Here is a 24,007-nt window from a genome sequence, read left to right on the forward strand (position 1 = left end):
TTAAAATAATTTCCTTAATCTAAAATTGTCTGTTCAGAAAGATTAGGAATTCTAGACAAACAAGATGTCTGATAACATAAACTTTCTAAATATTATGTGTTTGTTTTTCTCCAAAACAAAACAAAGTAACATATTGTTCAACTCATAGGAACTTAAAAATCATACATGAAAAAGATGAGAAATGAGATCTGTCTCCTTATTTACTTTGAACAATAACACTGAACATTTAAAAATGAGTTTGGAGAGTTTTACAAGAAGCAAAAAGTCAGCAAAGTAAAAAAAAAAAATCATTGGCAAGGCATATAAGTATTACTACTGACATTCATCAAAGCTGATGAACTGGTATGAAGCCCTTCAATGTTTAATCCTTAGCAAAGAGCTTCATTTGGAAGAAATCCAATAGTTACAAATATTCATGCAGAAGAAAAGAGGGTTTCTATATGTTACTGACCCATTGCTGTACCTGAAGCTTAGAATCTCTACTTTGATCTACACCCTATGATAAATCACGGGGCAACATCGAGGCAAAGATACTTAGAGATGGTTAAAAGTATTTGTCAATATTCCATCTAGATCCTGAGTCCAGATTTTTTAAAACCTAATTTTGACTTATTGTACTAAATGTGATGCTAATTGGATATTTTCCAGGGTTGGAAGAGGCAAGTTAGAGTGAGCAGATGCAGCTGTTTTAGAATTGGCTTAGTTCAATCTTGGATAAAGCTTTTGACTTTTTTAGGCTTGTTTATTAATTCAAACTCTGAGCAAATTTTTCATTGTTCTTGCTAAAACCCCAAAATATGTTCCTAAGTTCCTGTGTCCCTCATCACAATTTTAGACCCAACTCGGTCCAAACAATAATGAATATGAAAATGCGATATAGCTCCCTTATGCCATTGCAAATAATATTTAAATAAATACATGTATCTATATAAATTTTTATGCCTATATATAGGAATGTGAGTGTATATGTGTTTATATAGAGTTAGGATATATACACACATACATTATCATTTACACACATCTCTTAAGTATACCATTTACCTTTTTAAAATTCCATGACATTTTTCCTTATTTTCAGAAAATCTGCATTATTCTTGTCCTAACACAATTGTTAGCCCTTATCGCTTCCATTCCAAGTTTTCTTCTATGGAGCTTCCCGCTTTCTTTGGTTGTGATAGATTGGATCCGTGGTTGATGCCGCAACCTATGACCTTAAACTCTGTTGGCAAGTATTCATGCTCACTGAGTTCACTTGCAATGGCACTCATCTAGGTTTCTTTCACAGCTGGCACAGAAGGAAGGTAATGGAGCGTTGGATTAGTGTGGGTGCCTGCTGTCTGCAGGGCTCCGGTCCCAGCTTTGACTGTAAAGCTAGCCGCAGATGAGACAGAGGGGCAGCTGGTACCCAATTTTGTCTGAATGTTTGATTTCCCATATGGATACATTTTCCGCTCTAAGTTTAAGGATCTGGTTTGAGAATTACTTCCATTTGCTTTTCCTTCCAGAAAATAGGTCAACATTTCACCTTTTCCCTTGACACTGACTTTTCCTCGACATGTGAATTCATAACTACATTGCTTTAATAACCGATGGACTTCTTCGGTGACCTGTAGGCAAAAAGAATCAAGTGTTATTCAACAAACATTTACTTACTATGTGTTATGCACTATGCTAGACCCAGGGGATAAAAAAACAGAAAGTGTCTGTACTTAAAAGCTTGCATTGCACTTGAGGAAGCAGATTGCAAAGTTCACAGATAAGTGAATGCAAAATAAGCACAATACGATTTGAGAAACTAGTTGCTTTTGCTTTTTTGAGAAGGCATCCATTTTTATCTTACTCATCTTAATATTTTATTAGCTTTTGTTTTTTTTAACACCAACCTTATTTCAAAATATATATTGCTTTCCCTCTCTAAAGAGCCATGTGTTGTAAACAAAGTAAAAAAAAAAGTCTTCCCATCTTTTTCTGAATTCTTTATATTTCTTAAGTTACTTCTTAAATTATAATAATACTCCATTACATTAACATACCACTTTTCATTTAGCCATTCCTTATTTGATTATATATATATATAATATATATGTGTGTATGTATATATATAATCTGCTTTACTTAGAATTCTTTGTTACTAAAAAAGAATCAGGATATTTTGGTGCATATAAGATCCTTTTTTTGTCTTTGATCTGCATGGGATATATATTTAGAAGTGGGAACTCTGGGTCAAAGAGCATAAACATTTTAGTCATTTTCTCAGGATTATTCCAAATTGCTTTCCAAAATGGTTGAACTAATTCACAACTCCATCAACAAGACATTAGCAGACCTTCAAGGGATTGTTTGTTTGTTTGCTTTTACCAATTTTTATAGGTGCTTCTTCAAGTTAATTCAATTCAAATGACATTTATAGAAAGTGCTGCACTCACTTGACTTTGGGAATGCAAATATGAGAAGGCAAAAAACAGTTTTTGTTCTCAAGACATTCACAGTATAATGGGGCATAAAAGTATAAACCTGAATATGAAACCAGGTACAATATGATAAATGAAAAGAAGAGAGCCAGACAAAATCATATAATATAAGAAAATTTATGTAATTTAAAAAACATTTTCATCTGGGACAGGATTCTACCTCATCATCTTATTTTTCAGATGAGGACATTGCATAGTAAATGGGGAGGCACTGTTACTATTATTCATGAACATTTATTGATTTCTAAGGCTAATTTAACAAAGGTTTGAAGATTTATTTTAGAAAACAAATATCAATTGGAGTTTCTTATGTTTTGGTCAGCATCCATTTGAATGCTCCATCTTTAAAAAAGTGATTAAGAATGTTGGGGGAAAAAAGTAAGAATGATGGAAGACACTTCTAAGTATGAAAGACTAGATGGGGCCTAGGGTGAGCTCTACTTTGTAACTGTTTTTTTTAACCAACATTGTGGTTCAACCTTATTGAAAAAACTTTAAAGAAAATGAAATTAGGACAATATGACAATTAAGCTCAGCATTGAATGTAGGAATTCTTAACTGTGTGTGTGTGTGTGTGTGTGTGTGTGTGTGTGTGTGTGTTCATGTGTGTGTGTCAGATGGACCACTTTGGCAGTTTCTAGACTTCTTCCTAAGATAAAATTTTTACATGCAAAAATTAATTAGAATTACAATGGAAACCATGGTTTAAAAATTCCTACATCCAATGCTGGTTAAACCACAAGTTAAGATTTCCTATTTAAAAGAGTCCAGAAATCTTTCAAGGTTACCATGAAAGAGGTGAGGTTGGGAATATTTAATTGGAAAAAGGGTCAATCATCTTTTGCTAAAGTGATGAATAAGAAGAGGTTTTACTTTCATGAGATCCTGACTTTTTTTTCAATATCATTTTAAGGAGCTGCTTTTTTCTTCTCTACCAACTGTATCTCCCAGTCATTGCCTTCCTAACTAATGGCAGTACAGTGTCCTCCATCAAAATAAAAGATCAGAGCAACTGCCTTAATTTACTATATACCCTAATGATAAATTTGGCTCAAGTAGTTGATCTAAGTTTGCGAAAATGGAAACATAGGATTGTAAGTGCTTAGTAACATGGTAGGAATCAATGGGGGAAGGGGAGGAGGAAGGGGAAGCGCTAGCTAAGTTTGAAGATAACTCTTCACCATCCGGATAAGGTTGCAAGTTGATTACATTTTTCAGTGATCACCATGCAAATTGTAGAGGAGCTGCCATCTTCTGGTTGAGGGAATACCAGCACTTGCAAACATCACAAGTTCTTGAGGCATTGAAGAAATAGGTTTCAGCTGCCTTTACAATGTGAAGATATGTTGTCAAATTATAAGTGGGCTGTTCCATGGGAAAAACAAGAATATCAAGGCTAAGGATGTCTCATTTTCATATTCATTATTGTTGGGAGGAGTAAAGAATCATTTTAGTAGGGCAAGATGTAGTATATGACACTTAGGAATGGAGTTTATGAAGCACTGAGGAAGGGGCACACCAAATAGTAAAATCAGGTCAAAAATTGTTTTTTTTTTAATTTTATTTTATAATAACTTTATATTGACAGAATCCATGCCAGAGTAATTTTTTTTTACAACATTATCCCTTGCACTCGCTTCTGTTCCAATTTTTCCCCTCCCTCCCTCCACCCCCTCCCCTAGATGGCAAGCAGTCCTATATGTGTTAGATATGTTGCAGTATATCCTAGATACAATATATGTTTGCAGGACCGAACTGTTCTCTTGTTGCAAGGGAGAATTGGATTCAGAAGGTAAAAATAACCCGGGAAGAAAAACAAAAATGCAAATAGTTCACATTCCTTTCCCAGTATTCTTTCTTTGGATGTAGCTGCTTCTGTCCTTCATTTATCAATTGAAATTGAGTTAGGTCTCTTTGTCAAAGAAATCCACTTCCATCAGAATACATCCTCATACAATATCGTTGTCAAAGTGTATAATGATCTCCTGGTTCTGCTCATTTCACTTAGCATCAGTTCATGTAAGTCTCGCCAGTCCTCTCTGTATTCATCCTGCTGGTCATTTCTTACAGAACAATAATATTCCATAACATTCATATATCGGGTCAAAAATTGTGCTTTTCTCACTATGGCTATATGTGTGTTGCTTGAGGGGCAGGGAGGGGAAAATCATCATTTTTTAGCCTACTAAGCCTGTGAGGTCAAGGCATAACTGAGGTTAATGAGCAATTTATTATACTATATTTACATTAAACTAGTAGGTGGCAACTGAGGCTTATCAGAATGTATTCCAAATAATTTCAGTCAAGCTTTAAATAGAAGAGAAATGAATTTGATCCTATTGAAGATCACTGACTGAACTAAACAAGTTACATTGGGAGGGAAAAGTGGTAAATTAGCCATGTTTTTGTTAGCTTAAATTTAGAAGGCAAGCTGAAGGAATGATGATTGAAATATTTTCCCCAAATGAGGGAGAATATTTCAAACAGAAATAAATCATCAGCAAGGACCCTTGTAGTATGATGAATTTAAAAACAAGTTGGGCCTTTCATTGGATTCAAGGGACACCAGCAAGGTAGGTTTGTTCAAAAGAAGTTGCAGCAAGCAGCTATTTTATTCTTAAGGTACATCAGATAAAGCAAACTAATAAAGGATACTCCAATATTTCAAAGAATCTGGGATTTCAATACCAAACTCTCTTTGTTAAGACAGATGGCAGCCTTTCCAAGCCTTATTAGAAGGTCTTTGTGACTTGCTTTTGTTGAAAAAAAAATGTTACTCCCATGGCCATATTTTAGTAAGTCTGGTCCGGAAATAGTAGATGCCATGTCAGAATTTTAAATACTTTGATCATAATCTTTGAAAAAGCCAGAAAACCTCCAGGCATAATTAGAAAACAAAAGATAGAGACTTGAAATTATATTAACTAGATAGCAGAGGTATAATGGAAGCCAGAGGCAGTGACCATAGGAGTAGTGATGTGGAAGAAGATGTCTTCATTAATTTTCCCCAAAGAACTCCAAAGAATGGTGATTTTTCTAAATTCAGAAGTCTACATACTTCTGGTCTATTAAAGGAAAGGAGTGAGAGTAAAGATAATGGGCAGAAAGTCATAGAGGTCTTCATGAAAACTTATAAGTTGCATTGTAAATTTCAAGTGTTTGAAAAACCTAGAAAACTATGGGTGGGTTATGAGTGTCTTATTCTAGAAAAAGCTCCATTAGTTTGAGTTGGCCTCTTTATTGAGTCTTTGTCCTAAGGTAGCAGAAAAGTCTATGGCTTTCCAGCACTGATGGGTCATTTTAAAGTTGAGGAACCACAATATATTTGTAATCATATCTAGACCAATAAAAGCTTCCAGTATCAGTACCCTAGAGCTAACCCTTCAAAAAAGAAAAAAGAAAATTTCCCAAACTACTCTGTAACTCAGAAAAATTCAGCCCAACTCAGAGAAAGACTGGGAATTGATATTGACTAGAAACTGAACTGAAACCAGAAATTGAATCAAGGCAGTCAGCCTAGCTTCCTACGGACAAAGCATTCCATACTGATCTTGTATCAACAACTAATTCATTTTTTTTCTTTTTTTTTTTAGAATTCTTATTCTTGAAGTATTTGAACTATAACAAAGGTTAAGAATGTCACTGAACCTTGAATAGATTTTGGAGTAGTTTCTTTCAGTGAAGGATTTTCAAGGTGATGAATGGACTAGCAACTACAAACTTGCATAATCCTCCCTATACCATGTTTTGGAGTGAAATGATTAAGGGGGAAAGGATGAGGTGGGGCAAGTAAGTAAGTAAATACATATAACATGGTAATGACTACCTCATATTGCTATATTTGGCACTGCTCATATTTCTTCTGTTTTGAATTTCAGACTATTGTGAAATATTTTGAATCCAGATAAGAACATATAAAAATAGCATGAATAAAAAGAAAGTTGAGTCTTATCTGAATGACAGAAGGAAAATAAAAATGCATTACAAAAACCTCTTAATTGTGCAAATGTCTGTTGATTTTAAATAATGTTTTGTTTTTATTTTAGCAGAGCATTCATAACTCATTTAAGCATTCCATTGTTTGTTTTTAAAGACTGATTACTTAAGAAGATGTGAGGATATCTGTATTTTTTTCACATTTTGCTGAAGGAAAGAAAGGGATTAAGGACTGCTTAGCTAATATTTACTATGGAGCACCATCTAACAGTATACCATAGTAATTGCAGCTTAACAGTGATTCACCCATATTATATATTGCATATAACTGTGACTTCTTGACAAGTCTTCTATGATGATGACTTTAAAGGGATAGTCAATGGGTTACCCTTGAAAAAAGGGAGGGAGACAAGAATAAAGGAAACTAGATGGTGGGATAGGAAAGGTATGCAGAAGAAACATGAGAACGGCTTGTAATAGTGAATTGTTATTTGGAGTTAGAGAATCTAGGTTTGAATCTCAGCTCTCTGTTTTGCTAAATATGTGACTTTAAGTCAACTAATTTAACTCTTCTCTACTTTAGTCTCTATAATAAGAACATAGAACTATATCATATCAAAGATTCCTACTAGTCTGAACTTTTAGATCCCCCAAACGAAGATGGAATAAATAAGGCAAGCAGGATCAGGCAATGAAGTTTAGAAGAACAGTCTAAGAAAAAAAGAGAAATAGATATAATTAAATGGAGATAGCAAGATAGAAAAGAAGAACTGGGGAGACGGATTTCCAAAAGGTAGAGCTAAGGAAACTGGATGAATTGATAGGGAAAGGAAATAAATGGCATTAGTTTCATCAACAAATCAATAGAGACACACTTTAATTTTAAATAGTACCAGAATGGGGAAGGGGAGAGGAACACTGTAACATGACTGGAAGGTAAAATAAAAATTGACCACTTAGAAGAATTATAACTAAAAAAAAAAAAAAAAAAAGGTCAGGGGGTCTAGGACTCATGGACTAAAGTAGAAATGGAGAGAGCTCTGTTTGTACTTAAATAAACTATTTGGTAATTTGAAATTTGGAAATTTGAAACTAATCTGTGCTGTACCCTTGGAATCTCAGAGTTTAAATGTGAGATAATGACACAGATATACATATAGTTATGAGAAAGCTCATCATCTATATATTATTTATGTTATATGCAACATCCCCACTACCACCACACACCATTTCCTCATAGACATGTTTAGCTTTCAAACTAGGATCATAAGAAGGAGCTAAAGAGAGAATTATAATGTTTAGAAGAAACTAATTAGGGAACATAAAAGTATAACTATTTATTTATTGCAAGTAGAGAAAAGTTTTTCAAAGTTCCATATATTTTCTATTGATAAAAAATGGGAATATTTATCTTAAGACCTAAGGGCCAATGGGATAAAAGATATGTGTTGGTTACTCCAATAATAGCAAAATTTGAGTCACTTTTATAAATTGTCTGATCTCAGAATGAGCAACTATGAAGTCAATTGGAGGTGAGAGGAGGCTGAGTCACAATCATGATTCCTTTGTGTGTGTGTGTGCGCCAGCAGTATTTGCCCATCAAAATGAGTCATTAAGACAAGGGAATCCCATTCAAAGTGCTGACCAATATATATGCCAGGATCCATGAGGACAAATATTTGGTTATGATCTAAAGGAAAAAGGAAACCAACATACTTTATAATTGAGGAAACTAAAGCCAAGCTTATAGGACTTACTCAGAGTCACTTAGTAAGTGTATAAATCTAAAGTTGGATTTGAATTCAGGTCTTTTTGAATATGGGTTCAGTGCTTTATCCACCGTGCTACTTAACTGCCTCAAGTAGGTTCCCACTTTAAGTGGGAACCATTTTATCATGTTGTAATAACATTTACTTCAAGATTTCAAGGATATGTGATATCATGGGTATGGGAATATTCCCTCAACTAATGCAGATTGTGGTACATTTATGCCTTACTAGATGGCTTTTGGGGATTGTCAAGGGCAGAAATGCATTGCATCTAACTTATTGAGGAATCTCTTAAAATTATTTAGGTTGGTTTTCAAATGACATTCCATTTCTGGACCCACACTTGAAGTTTTTCTACTCTGGAAAGATGTATCAGAATTTATGCTCAATCAAAACATTATCAAAACAATGTTTATCAAAACAACTAGTAACTCTAATCAACACAAAGATCCACTACAAAGATCTCCAAAGGACTCATGATGTAAAATGCTATCCATCTCTAGATAGAAAACTAATGGACTCAGAGTGCAGACTGAAACATGTTTCCCACTCCAATTTTTTTTCCTGCTTTTATTTTTTTCAAAGCATAGCTAAGTTGGAAACATATTTTGCAAGGATTCATATGTATAATGGACATTTGATTTTTTATTACCTCCCCAGTGTGTGGGAGAAAGAATTTGGAACTACAATTAAAAGTTTAATTTAAAAAATTAAAACAAAAACCAACTATCAAGAATATAGGTTACTTCAATAACACTGAATGTAGGCATTAGGGTAGGTTATTGCTTTGGTAAGAATCATAATATCAGAAGCTAAGTGGCAGAAAAAAAAGGAGAAGGAAAAAGAGGAGGAGGAAAAGGAGGAAAGAAGAAATCTTTATTAACATTTATATAGCATCTTTTATGTGTCAAATATTTACATATATTTCTCATTTGTCCCTCTCAGAAATCCTGAGAGATAGATGTTGTTATCTCCATTTTACATTTGAGGAAACTGAGGCAGAAAGTGGTTAAGTAATTTGCTTGGGGTCATGTAGCTAAAAAGTATCTGAGGCCATATTTGCACTCAGGTCTGTCTGACTACAGGCCCAATGTTCTAGCCACTGAGCACAGTGAGCCCAGATGCCTGAAAACTCACTTAATTTTTATAGGATTAGGCAATTTCCTAGAATTCATATTCTAAGTCACAAACACTTAAGATTGGTATTATCAGAAAAATTTTTCATATTGAGAGTTCTCCCATGTTGGTAAAATTATAGGCCTTTTATGTATTTCCATATTCATACCTACTCACAACTATATAGTACTTAGATCTGCAAAATAACTCATTGAAGCAGACACTAAATCTAAGTTAAACAATAGAGTCATTTTCTTGAAGAATCAAAAAAAACTCAAAATGTTCAGTTATAGTCTCTTTCATCCTAGGCAAACTATAGGTCTGCCTTATAGGGAAAGAAACCAAACCAAAACAAAACAAACAAACAAACAAACAAAAACAACAACTCTACACTGATCCTCTAAGGGACAATTTGAAAATCAAAGATTTCTGGGTGAACACTTCCATGGATTTAGAATGAAAGTTGGGAAAAGAATGAAGGCAAAACATTCTTGATAATAAGTTGGGATTGGGATAAAGGGTGGAGGAGTAGAGGATATAAAAGGTGAGAGAAAGTCAGAAGTAATTATAGCTTGTAAAACTAGAATGGAAAATTAGCTTAATGATTTTATAACATTTGCTTCTTCAGAGTCCTTGTTAAATCAAAAGTGTACAAATGTAAAACAAGGCAAACATACTGTAAGAACATTTTTTGCTACATGAATTATATTGCTGTAAACAATGCAATTATTTTACATAAGTTGACAAAAATGTATGGGGAAAGATTTCCAATACTATCATACAGATAATTATGTTTAGAAAGTCAACATTTTTTTAAGTTAAGACATTCTTTGTTACCTATAAATTTTTTGTACAGTTTTTGTTTGTACAGTATAGTTTTTATTTTTTAAAAACTTTTTTCTTTTTAATTTATGAAATAAAAACAGCATTTCCATAAAATAGAACTTCTTTTAAAAAAAATGATTGCACATGAAACTTCAGATCTAGTATATATAAATTGCTATGCCTTTTAAAAATAAATAAAATGATCATGTAATTTTTTATGTGTGTGTATGTGTATGTGTGAGAGAGAGACTGACAGAGAAAGAGAAAGAGAGAGAGAGGGAGAGAGAGAGAGAGAGAGAGAGAGAGAGAGAGAGAGAGAGAGAGAGAGAGAGAGAGATCAAATAAGCAAGGATAAGTAGCATCTGGCAGTATGTTGAACTATACAAAGAGGAAAAAGAAGAAATTCTTCCAGAACAAGTGTATTCATACTTTTTCACTTTAAAAGTTTGTGAAAGATGAACAAATTAAAATATGCTTTCTTTTCTAATGACAATGTCCTTACAGTTGTACAAAATTTAAAACACAACAATAGTGGCTAAAAATTCAAAATAAACACCTTAAACTCAATAACATTGTAGAACATATTTCAAACTCTTTAGAAAAAACAAACCTGAATTTTCCCCTGCACTCCAGTGCTATCCATTCGGCTGGCAACATTTACAGTGTTTCCCCAGATGTCATACTGAGGTCTTCTGGCACCAATAACACCTGCCACTACTGGGCCTACATTAATGCCTGGGGGGGAAAAAGTTTTACTTTTATAATCTCTCACTTAAAAAGAGAACAAAACTAGTTTTGTTATAAATTATTTATTAATTTAAAATACTATTAATGTTATTCTTGTTATATTGATGAGCATTTGTTAGCTTACGACTTTTATTCAACCAAGTTCTTATAATGAGAATTTCCATAGTATAACAAAGAGGGCCTAGATCTGGAACTGAAGAATGTGAGTAGTAAGATTGAGTATGCTATTAATCACTGTCTCTTTGACCTTGACAAATCATGTCTCTAGGACTAAGGGAGATTGAACCAGCTTGTACAATTAGACTTCTGATCTTTAAGAGCCTAAAGAATAGCAAATTCTATTATGTTAAAAACAATTAGATATAACCAAAAAGAGAAATGGGGTGATAGATAATTCCTTGTTACTGCAGGTATTTGAAATATTTGTCAGCAGACTATGCAGGGAGTTTTACTAGATTACCGCTGAAATATTTTTCAATTCAGGATTCTAATTCTTATAGTCCCTCTCCCATATTTTAAGAGATTCCAAATGCATACTTTATAAATATGGTATTAATTTAGAATTACATGATACTCTCAATTCTTTGATGACTATCAGGTTTAGAAAAAAGAGATATAGCGCAACATATTTCATTTATTTTGGGATCATAGCTTACCAACACGGAGGACAAAGTCATTGTAAGATTGATAGTTGATTTCATCAAGGACATCGAACATCTCTATTGCAAAATCAGCTAATGTGCTCAGATGTGAATAAATTGATTTCTTGGCCTAGGTACAAAATAATCATATTTTTACAATTGCTCTTGATATGAGAAAGCTAGCTTGTCAGCCTGTAAACATTTTGCTTGATGATTAGCTGTGAATTACCAATGAGGTTCAGAATTCATATCCTATTCATATCCCGAGAAATAAATGGTTGAACATAGAATACTCTGAGTCAGATGACAGACAGCTCATGTGGTTCTCTGGACTTTTTCACACCTACACTTTACAGTGAGATTTTATATACCTCAATAAGGATCAGAAAAAATTCTTTATTGTATTACATATTTTACAGATTTGTTGTGAAGAAAGCTCTTCATAAGCCTAAAAGTGCTATGTAAATGTTAGTTGATGTAGTTAGTAGAGTATACCATATCCTGGAAAAAGCACTGGACTTGGAGTTGGGAAAACTATAAGTCTGCATTTTTTCCTTTGGATAATAGGCAAGTACTTACCTACCCTGAAATTTAGTTAATTCATTTATTAAATGGAAATAATAATAGTTCTTCTTGTCTCCCCTTACTGTTATGAAAATCAAATGAGATAGGAATTCATAAAGTGTTTTGTAAATCTCAAGGGACAATATAGATATCAGTTGTTGTTATTATTCTTTTACTAGCTCTTTATGTAGTTTTTTCTTCTTTTTTCCTAGCGTGGGCTCATAGTGTCAGTTAAAGTAAATTCAAAAATACATTGAGTCAGTGGGATTCTAAATTTTTAACAAAGATTCAAACTTAAAGTAGCTCTTCTAATTTCTTTATAGAAAGTAAAAACAAACAAACAAAAACCCTATTTCCCCTTTCCAATGAATGACTAAATTATAGAAGAGGTCATTTATTATCTTAGAATGACTTTCACTGCTCTTTAGGTGATGACCTTGATGAATCTATGACCTTGGCTTACATAAATTTGTTTTTGTTATTCATTTAATCAAGACAGCAATGTAAGTTGTTTGGGTTTGATGTGTGTGTGTGTGTGTGTGTGTGTGTGTGTGTGTGCACATGCAGCTAAGTGCTTAAGTATTTTTCTAAAGCAAAAAATTTAGAAATGCAATAATATCACTTTTAAAAATGTAACTATAACTCCATTAAGATAAGAAACATTATTATCCAGGACAGGAAATCCTTAAGATGAAATTATCCTTTTACTACAATTTTTTACATGTGGATTTCTACTAACATTTGGATCTAATACTCTATATTCTTTGAATTTTGCTACAGTCAATGGGATTGCTAGGGATGAAACTATCATGTGCAAGAGAAATAAATTTTCTTTATTGTGTTCCAATAATCTGAAGAATTCCATACACTCTTCTGTTACACTCATTTTATTTGACCTTCTCTCTATTCCTACAGTCAACTCTCCCTGAAGAAATAACATGGTAAAATCAAAATGTTTGTCCACTACAATGACCTGAACCCAAATAAATGTTTTGGGTTTGAACTTCAGATCTCCTTAAATCACCCCAGTTCTGTCACTTTGTACCCATGTGAACTTGTACAAGCCATAAATTCCAGGTACCTTTGCTTCTTTATATGCAAAACAAGAGGATGGACTCGGTTTCTAAGGTCCCTTCCATTTCTCAATTTTATGATCTCTTCACCTTTACAAGATGTAAATAAATAATGTATTAAAGGAGGTCATATGGAATTTTGACAGTGCTTTAGACAGCCACCAACATACTCAGGAATCTTTGTAGGCAGATACATAGGTTTTAGAATGACTCCTTAAACCCGGATTTCACCAGAGAAAATTCCAGCACTGTACTTACTCTCAGCCTTTTCCCTGAAAACAGATGTTCAGATTTTCTTCTCTCTGTGTTGAGAGCTGGAAGGTATTGTGTATAAACTATAGCTTTAGGCAGGGGGATAAAAGTAAATAGCACAAAGCTTGTTTTGGCCTCAATCACAACAACAGTTGGGGTCAAAGACCAGCCATGCCTAAAGCATCATGGTCATAATCTGATTCTGTCTCTCTTAAATAGAGGGAATAAAAAACTCAATCAGCTTGAGAAGTCAACCTCCCCAACCTACTTTTTGCCAGTATCAGTTATCTGATTTTTAGAAGATATTTTGTACAGTTTCAGATTAAAATTATTTAGACCTCTGATTTTTCATTTATATGGATTAACATTATGTAAATCTGTATAGCATTTGAATTAGAACTATAAAAATCTAACATTAAAAGAAAGCTGTACTGGTATTAGACAGGACCTGAATCTGAATCTTCTTCCTCTCTCCTTTCCATGGAATATTGGTCAGATCATTTTATTTCTCTAAGTTTGAGTTTCATCATCAGTAAAATGGAGAAAAAATATCTTTAGTATGGCCCTCACAGGCTTGTTTTAAGGATCAAATGAGATAATATAGTAAAGTAATTTACAAATTGTAAATGTCAGTTATAATTTTCATAGTTTCTACCTTTTGGTTTGTAATGATTTTGTCAAGATTTTAATACCTCTATTTTATTTCATATCAAAAGAATCTTAGCGAAAAGTTTGTTGGTAAATGTATCTTTCCCTTTTCTGTCCCATTGGTGTGTGTGTGTATGGGGGGGAGTAAACTAGAAAGTATTATGTTTTTCACTGATTACTAACATTAATTTTTAACTTTGGTTGCAGTTAAAATAGAGGAATTGAACTATTTGGATGATTGCTGAATATATAGAAGAAATCAGATGGGTGGCCAAAGAACGGAATTTAGACTATTGCAATCTACTTGTGTTATGTAAATATACATTGCGTCCTCAGCACATCCTGATAAAATTTTCAAAGAAGTGTTTTTAATTCTGAACTCAACTGCACTCATTTGCCACCGCCAACTCAAAAGCACACAGGGCAAATATACTCTAGTACCCATCACTCTGGCAGCACCATGATTCTATGACCTGATATTGTACATTTTGGGGGTCATAGTTCAAAGGGCAACCAGCTTATTTGTCTGAAAGGATACTCATGCAAAAGTCAAGGGATATGAGGAAACAATTCAATCTATCAAAGGAAAAATAATTTCTACATTCATATAGCACCTAGCATTTAAAAAGTGATTTAAGATTTGCAAAGCACTTTACATATATGATTTCATTTGATCCTTACAGCAACCCTGAGGGACAAGTGCTATTATTACTCCCATTTTACTTATGAAAAAACTGAGACTGAAAAAGACTGAGGTTGCCTAGGGTCATATAGCTATTAAGTATCTGAAGTAGCATTATGAACTCAGATCTTTTTGACTTCAAGTCTAAAGCTTTATTCATTGAATCATCTGTCGTCTAAGCCATTTGAAGAAAGGAAGGAAGGAAAACCAAAATGGAATGGTTTGTGCCTCATCTTTTTTCTAAACTATTATATCATAACAGAAAACAAAGAATAGAGAAAAATTTCTTACCTAAGTTGTCATATTCCTAGCACCCAATGCTGGGTTCTGTTTACAATTGGTATTTAATGTTTGTTGAGCTGAATTGATTTTAATAAGCTATTGATTAATCTACTACATGTAACAAAATGTTTATCACTTTAGAAAACAAGCATGTCAGAGATCTAACTCTTCAGTGTATCTTGTAGGATCCAAAATGAGAGATCTGTATACATTCCTTTTCAGTAATGAGCAAGCTTTCTGAGGCTCACCTTGGTCCCTGTGGTCGGCACCAATCCCACTGCAGCCATATATGTACTTCCAATTGTCTTGATTTTTTCTAGGTCCTTATAAAATTCTTTGTCCATGAGCTTTGTTTAAAACATAAAACTGTTAAATATTACATAATATTTTAGAAAAGATACCACAGTTTTAAGTTCTCATGTGCTAAAGTATAGTATATTAAACAAATTATGAAAATCAAGTTTTAGTAGAAAGGTCTATCAACTTATCACTTCTGAAGGAGTAGAGGAATTAAAATGGACTTAACATATGAACTTGAAAAATATGATCACAATGATTTTTTTTCAAACAGCTGACAGAACAGAGATCTCAGAGATTTATTGTTGTAGCTGATATTATGCATTATTGTTGATATTGTTAGGAAAGGAAATTGAGAAGGGAAGGATATACATCTTGTGCTTCTATGAGTGTTTAAAAATAGCTTGGGACTAAAAGTTTGTGGACTAGGAAAAGTAAAGAAAAAATCGGGTATTTCCTGATTCCGGTTTTGAAAAATATATTCTGAAAAAAATGACTGTCAAATTTGAAAAGGAATCTGAAATTAGAATCTGATGGCAGCTGTAGGAGGGAACTGGAAGGGAATACTGATTTTGAAAATTTGACAAGGGAAAGCAGTAAAGATATTCTATATTAAAGAAGAAACTATTAACATTTTTCTCTACTCCCCCATCATTAAAAAAAATCCTATCATTATGGAAATTTCCCCTATATGCTTCCCACTAACTCAAAATTAACTGCTGAGATAAAGCTAAGCAAAGTTCTTAAGACAGATACAATTTAATCAACAACATCAAGAGAAAACTAGTGAGGGATTAAGTGAATGATTAGTTGAGTCCAGGAGAAAGAAAGGCTCCTGAAATATCAGATTTAGAACTGACAGGGATCTTACAAGTTATTTTGTATAACCTTATTACTTTACAGATGAGAAAACTTAAGGTCCAATGGGATAACTTCTGATTGAAGCTGTGCAGATAAATGGTATAGCTGAGTTTTAAACTCAGATCTCCTACCTCTAAATTCAGCATTCTTTTATGCTGACCATAGCAGAAGAGATAGAATAACTTCAGCCTGTCAAACACAGGGTGGTCAATGCTATCAGTAATAAATTCCTCATAAATAAGCATTATTTGTGACAGTAAAAGCTTGAGGAAAGGTAGTGTCCTTATTGCTCAGAGAGAATGGTATGGGGGAAAGAGGGCTGGCTTTGGAATCAGATATCTCTGATATCTTTTTGCTTTTCACCTCTAGGCTCAGTTTTCTCATCTATAAAATGAAGATTTTGGACTGAATGAGCACTCCTCTTCTGGCACCCCTTTTGTTCCTATATCAGAATGAATTAGAAGACCTAAGCCATTTCAAAGAAGAGTGCTTCATTCAAAATGGTGATCTCTTTTTGAGACTAAAATGTTAGGGATCTGAGTAGCTACTTAACACTTTATTTCTTCCCCATTTGGAGTTTTCATTTCAATTTCATCAGTTGAAACCTAGGTATGTAGTTGGTATGTAGCGGGATTTAACATGAAAAGAAGTTACATAGTCAATTGAGAAAGCATTTCAGTGCATTACTATAGAGACCTAGCCCTCCCCTCTCCCCAATAAAACTTATTCCATGGAATCCACAATATCTAAATGATTGAAAATAGAGACATTACCTCATCAAAATCGGCAATAATTTCATTTAAGAGACGCAAACACTCCACTCCCATGTTATTGCCATCCAGTTCAATGTAGAAATCATTGAAATTTGGGATGGAAGCAAACATCACGCCCACTTGTGAATAGGACTGGTAATAAAGGTCCTGTAATTTTAGAATTGTGATTTAGTTTGCATAACAAACAAATAAGGCATTACAATAGGCAGTTTGTTATTACTGGGAAGATGATGAAGATACAGAGGCATAGCTTCTATAAGAATGGGTATCCTAGTGTGTATGTGTGTGAACTTATACACATATGTATTTATATGTATATATGTTTATATATACACATGGGATACATACTGATTTTGTGTGGGCATGTGTATGTGTATGTGTGTATAAATGGCAGTGCTGTTGGATTCAGTATTAGCATTTAAAAATGCACAAAGCTCAAACAATTCAAATGTTAATCCAGGACTTAATATGCACCTTTTTGTTCCAACTTGTCAATCTAGGTAGTGTTTTAAAATAATCACAGTATTGATTCAGAAACACTTAACTTCTAAAATGATATATTTCTTTGGCTTATTTCCTTTATTCACTTCTATTACCTTCTATCATTTATCCCCTTGTCAGAGCACTGGAACCGGCCCATTCAAATTTAAAAATCTTGCCAAGTTGCCCTTCCATGACCATCATTAGTCATAGGAAAGTTAAGAAACTGTGATTTAGCATAACATCTAAAGTATATAGTCAGTAGTGAATATGTTTGCTGAGTGAATCCTTAGGAGTTCAGCTCAGTTGCCACCTCCTACAGGAAGTCTCTGAATTATCCCCAGTAATAATTGTTCTTAGCTCCATGTTACCCTCCTCTTTATCCAAATAAATGCTGTATATTCTTATGAAGTTTGTAAGCCTTCTGAGGGCAGGGGTTGTTTTTATTTTGTTTTGCTGCTTTTGCCCTTGGATTCCTAGCATTCAGCACAATGTTTTGCACATAGCAGATGCTTGATAAAAATATGCTTTCTTGGATTGCATTTAGCATTAATAAATAAGCATATGTCATTGGAAATATGTAATATACATAAAAACTTGTTAAAAATTAAATAATACACAGATTTTTTTAAAAATGTGGAAATCCCAAATTAACTTGGAAAGCAAAAATTTTTTTTTCAAATTTTATTTTTAATGTTATGATTTTTTTTTTGGGGGGGGGGGCGGGTAGGAGGGAATCAGGGTTAAGTGACTTGCCCAGCATCACATAACCAGTAAATGTCTGAGACTGGATTTGAACTGAGGTCCTCTTGACTCCAGAATTGGTACTCTGTCTACTATACCATTTAGCTGTCTCTTAATCTGTGATTTCTAAAAACAAAACAAAACAAAACAAAACAAAACCCTCTCTTTTAATAGATTTATGTGTTTGTTTTAATGTTAGTTTCCAGTCCCAAAACTACACATAAAAGAATCATTAGGATTGTTGTAAGAGTCAAATATCAAGGAAAATTGTAAAATGCATGAATCTATGAAAATATATATGATCACTACCATCCCTGCCATGTTTATCTTCTGCGTGATCCTTATTGTCACCATTACCAGCATCACAATCATCACAAATAGCAATGGAAACTTTTAGTAAGTGGATGGAATCTGATCCTACCTTAAGGACAAGGCCAGTAAGGGGAAAAAAATAAGTACCTAGTGGGAATTAAAATCCCTGTAGGAATTTTACTTGATCAATTGAGATAATGTGCTTAATACAATGACTTGCACATAGTAGATTCTTTAAAACTTTTAAAAAGTTTTTAAATTTAAATTTTTAAAAATTAAATTCTTTGATATTTTTACATTACAGTCATTTCTAGAAATACTTTCCCCACTGGATCCACATTCAAATACCAGCAGGAATACCCTCCAAATTGAGTTCTCCTTTATAAGGGAAAAAAAAAGCTAAACCAAGATAGCCAAAACACCAACCATATCTGAGAAAGTTCAAAACCCTCTAACCTAGAAGTCCAACCTCTTTCCTAGGAAAAATGATTTCATTCTCTGTTCCATGGACAATTAGTGTTTTTTTTATTTTTATTTTTTTTCTGTTTGGCTTCCCTTAGGTCAGTCCAAGTTGGAGTCATGAGTAGTCTAAGTCTGATTTTTAGCCTAAGCTATATGGCCCAGACTGATGCTACCTATGTTGTTTGCATCATTTGTGTTAGAATTTTTTGATATATATCCAACCAAGTACTCATTTCTTACCATGTTCCTGGGATTGGACATAAGAAAATGTTGGGCAACGTGAGCTGGCAAAAGGTTGAAGAGAATCCGCTTATTGTCCAGTTTCACTCTCTCCATGTCATCTCGCTCCTCTTCTGCCTGAGTTAGGAATAACATGGTGACATTTCTCATTTTTGTGCATTCAATGCATTTTTCTCAGGCCCAGTATTTATGAGTATTGTCTCACCATTGAACAACCACTGAAGAATAATTGTGCCAATTAAAGCAAATTCTTGAGCAAATTTTCTTCTTATTTATACTAAATACTTGAAAGAGTATTTGACCAAGAGTTGAAACACCTACCATTAAATCCTACCATCTTGAGCAAGTTATTTACTCTATGCTGTAGTTATTTCATCTGTAAAATGGAAATAATGATACAGTTTCCTGCACATGAATATTGTAAGGAAAAGTGTTTTCTTTTCCCATTCCTTAAAACTTGAGGTGCTATATAAAGGTGAGTTGATATCCATCTATTTTATTCTACAAGTATGTCTTTCTGATGTGAAAGTGTGAATTTCTAAAACACAGAAATTATGTGATAAAGGAAGCATCTCTTTAAATAAATGTATCCTCTTATTTTTTTTAAATATCAGATTATAACTCATTGACTAGAGAGGCTAATGGACAAATGAAACTATTGGGTAAGATACCATTTATCAATGGTTATTGAAAAATAAAGCCAAAGCAACTTTGAAAGCATAATATCATGTTTAGAAAAATGTACTTGGGTTTCTAATGTTTACTTTACATAAATCTTTTCAGACACATTTATTATACAAAGCAGAGTATTTTTCAAGTAGTAAAAATGAAAGCTAGTTGGACTCAGAGTCACTGGGCCCTCATTCATATATTAGTTCTGACACTTCCTGTACCTCTTTGGACAAATCATAAACTCCCTAGGCCCCATTTACTTCTCTATAAGAATAGTAAAATTTATAATAACATAAATCTCTTCCATGACTTTTCAAAATGTCATAGCTTTATAATTACTATATACATCATCATTATTGCTAGTAGTAATAATAGTAATGGTTATTTTAAAAATATAACAGGTCAGTATTATTGGCTTACAAATGTCAAAACCAGTTGTGTAAAAAGTTCACTGTTTTAGATAACATGACCTGTTCAAAAAAGTTTGCTTAGTTCAGGGGCTACTCTGAGGTATGTAAAAATGAATAAACAAAAGTTCCTAGAAAATTTCCAGAGTAACTCTTTTGTGAATAAACTATGGCAGTTCATGACTAATAATCATGCATCATGACAAGTCAAGAATAAGTTGTGACTGGCACTAATGGAGAATATAACCATATCAATGGGATAAGATATCCCTTGAAGCATTGTAACCTATACCATGCAAAAATTATGCTTGGTACTTTCTCTATGTGTAATTTACATTATGCACAATAATACTAGAGCTCCAATATGCTAGTATTAAGAATCTGCATTTAGATCAAAGCATAGTACTTTCATTTTTTGTTATCTTTTCTTTCTCACAGTCTTTCCATTTTGTTGTTTCAAAACATGTATTTGTTTCAAAATGTAACTGGACATATATTTAATATGATTGACCCATCTTGGGGAGGAAACAGGGGAGGGAGGGAAGAAGAAAAATATAAATCAAACTATTATAAAAGTAAATGTTGAAAACATTTTTAAAAGAATCTACGTATAATATACATAATACTGTATATATATTAAATATTTTATGTGAAAGATTAATTTACTGATGAAGTGTGAATCTTGAGTTATGGGATATATTCTAAAGAAACTTTTTTGTTTTTGTCCCAATGTCTCATCTAATAATAGAAATGATCCTGATTTCTTAAAATCTATTGTAATGAAATGCTATCTTCTCATGGCAAATCAGTGATGTATGATATATATCACTTAAATATGGAATGGTTCACTATCAGGTTGTCTATAAGCAACACATTTTTTTGTGTATCACAATTCTTGAAAACTATCTACCAAGCTACACTATCCATTTCATATTAGGACTGAATGAACTAGATATGTTTAGCCAAGTGAAGAGAAGGCTTGGTAGGTGACATTATAGCAGCCTTTAAGCATCTGAAAGGAATGTCAGGTAGAGAAAGAATTAGAGTTATGCTTGGCCCAAGTTTCAGAAACACATTAGGGTTTTATATGAGAGAAAAACTCCCCAATCATGAATAACATTCAAAAATACCATGGCTGCTGCTTTGACAGAAAATGAATTACCTTTCCCTTGATGTCTTGAAGCAAAGGATGCATGAATACTTATCAAATGGGTAACAGAAGAGATTCTTTCCTATAATGGGTTGACCTAGATCCCAGCTTGTTAGACTGTGGTCTGTGACCCCATATGGGATCTTATAATGAATGTGGGGCCATGGAATTATGATTATCAGAAAAAGTTTGATTTTTACAATTATTTTATACTAAATATTCATTATCAATAAATGATATGTATGCCTATTTTACATATATAAATGGTGGAGTTACATTAAAATTTCTTGAGTAAAAAGGGGTCATGAATGGAATAAGTTTAAGAAGCCCTAGCCTAGATGATCAGTGGCATCAATTTCAGTTCTGAAATTTTATGAGTGAGTACCTAGGCCAATAAATCCATTTATCATTGAAGTACTGAAGGTATAATAAAGCATAGTTGATTATGTTCCCATTAGGATATAAGAATTTTTCATTCAATCACAGGAAATGAAACATGACTTTACTGTACATATTAACTGGCCTTTTTCTAGCATTGAATATTTAAGCTTTCCTGATATTAAAATAATGCAACATCATGCTCTTGTAGAAATTAAAGTTAACCTCAAAATTCAGAATTTTAAACCTCAAATGAAATCACTTTTTTTTTTCTAATCTGAAATTTCAATGTAGTACTTTTTTAAAAAATCAAAACCTCAGGTTCCACTGGATATCTTTGTTAAAAATCAGCACATATTTCAACTCCATAATGCTAAGAAAGGCCTTACTTGTTAGTGAGAATGACTAGGTGTTAACAGATTTTTATAAAATATCATCAAGTCAACAGAATGTTTCTCAGTAATTCAACTGTATACACCTAAGACAAGTGCCAGTGCCAGAAAACAGACTACTTCCAAAGAAAACCATTACTCTAAATGAACTTATAACATTACCTACATCTTAATCTAAATGGTGGGGGTGAGGGCAAGGAAGAAAATGTGGCTTCAGGCAATTCTGTGCCAAATAAAATGAAAGAAAAAAATATATTAGGGGAATTCTGCCTTTTTTAAAGGGAAGGTAACTGTATGTCTTATTGTCACTACTGTGGCAGAAAAAGGAAGAGATCTGCTACAGTTTTGAAATGTGTCCTGTTTGAATTGCAATAGCTGTGTGCCTTTCAATATGCATTCAGAGATATGAGCCAGTTCCAATTCTGTGTCTTCCCACATTTTTTCCACTGGACTATATGTGCCCAGGAGAAGGTTACCTTGGTGACATACAATGCCTCAATTTCTAAATATAACACCCTATTTCTAGTTTCAAAGGCTATAAGCTTGCTCTAGCTGTCATAATTTCCAATGCTTCAGTGTCACCTGATATTTTTCTGCGGAAATTACATGTCAAAATAGTCCATACACTCAAAAAAGTATATAATTGGCCAGAGGGTGTCCAATTATATAAGCAAGAAACAGAAACAGAGAATCTTTCTCTTCCCTCCTCCTTTTCTCCCCATCATGGAATTATAGGTTCTCAGTTCCTTATCTATAAAATGAAGGGCTTGGACTAGATGACCCTAAGAGATGCTAAATACTCTTGTTGTTTTAAATCTACATAGCTGTCATCCCAAGAGAATACAGTCCTTATTTATGATATTTTTGTGACAGGTGATCACCACATGCCAGGAACAATTCATAAAGTTTTGGTTCATATAGCAGCAATTTTTTTTAACTTTCTAGGAAATATCCAATGTTTCAGAATCAAACATGCTTTTTTCACACAGAAGCTAATATTTTGGCAGTAGACAATTTATTAAATGTTCATATTGTTTGATACAGAAATTTCACTTTGAGGCATAAAATCCAAGATGATCATGACAAAATGAAAGGTTCCATATTTCCCACCAAAATATTTGGACTATTTTTTTGTTGTCAATGAAATAGAAATAAAATTGATGCCTATCCTGGGAATGCCTAAACAAATCATGGCACATGAACACAATGGAATATTACTGTGCTTTAAGACTATGATGAATACAGAGAATCATAGAAAAATGACTATCATAATATAAATGGCAAGAATAACAAATGTGGAGGTAAACATTGCTTATAATTCAGAGGTGTTTTTTTTTTAATTGTTTGATTTTCCTGATTTTCTTTTTAAAAAAGAGTTGGTCTTTTGAGAGGGAAGACAGAGATATAGAAGGAAATAAGGATTAAAAACAAAAGATACCAAGGAAACACCTTTTAAAAATAATGTAACTGATTATTAAGGGGAGCCAGCAATAATATAAAAAAGTCAGCTGTGGTTTAATGGAAAGTGCTAGAGTTGAAGATAGAAAAATCACACTTTCTTTAAAACCCAACTCTGCCATTTTCTGCAATGTCATCATGGACAATAACTTAACAACTCTGGGGTATCAGTTTCCTAATCTGTAAAATATGAACATTATTTTACATCATCAGGTTGATATCACTTATCAAAAACAAAGATGTATGCCAAGTGCTTAATAATTATAAAATTAAATAAATGCCAATTATCATTATAATTTTCACCAGCAGCATCATTAGTGATATTTTAATAATTTTAATTTTAACAGAATTTGGGCTGGACTGGCTGTGTCAATC

The 24,007-nt window shown here is 33.1% G+C and overlaps 1 protein-coding gene across 1 annotated transcript in view; it reads right to left on the reverse strand.

Annotated features, from left to right (window-relative positions):
- Nucleotides 1-244: 244 nt before the first annotated feature.
- The window catches only part of ADCY1 (adenylate cyclase 1), a 193,100-nt gene continuing 169,337 nt past the window's right edge, over nt 245-24,007 (reverse strand). Inside the window, exons 11-16 of the mRNA XM_051970634.1 lie at nt 19,176-19,292; nt 16,938-17,084; nt 15,255-15,353; nt 11,521-11,635; nt 10,728-10,852; nt 245-1,607 (exon numbers count right to left, since the gene is read on the reverse strand). Of these exons, the coding sequence (XP_051826594.1) occupies nt 1,269-1,607; nt 10,728-10,852; nt 11,521-11,635; nt 15,255-15,353; nt 16,938-17,084; nt 19,176-19,292 (942 nt within the window). The 3' untranslated portion in view covers nt 245-1,268. The remainder of the gene's footprint in view (nt 1,608-10,727; nt 10,853-11,520; nt 11,636-15,254; nt 15,354-16,937; nt 17,085-19,175; nt 19,293-24,007) is intronic.

The sequence above is a fragment of the Antechinus flavipes genome, chromosome 1 (genome assembly GCF_016432865.1).
Source record: "Antechinus flavipes isolate AdamAnt ecotype Samford, QLD, Australia chromosome 1, AdamAnt_v2, whole genome shotgun sequence".
Classification (NCBI taxonomy): Eukaryota; Metazoa; Chordata; class Mammalia; order Dasyuromorphia; family Dasyuridae; genus Antechinus; species Antechinus flavipes.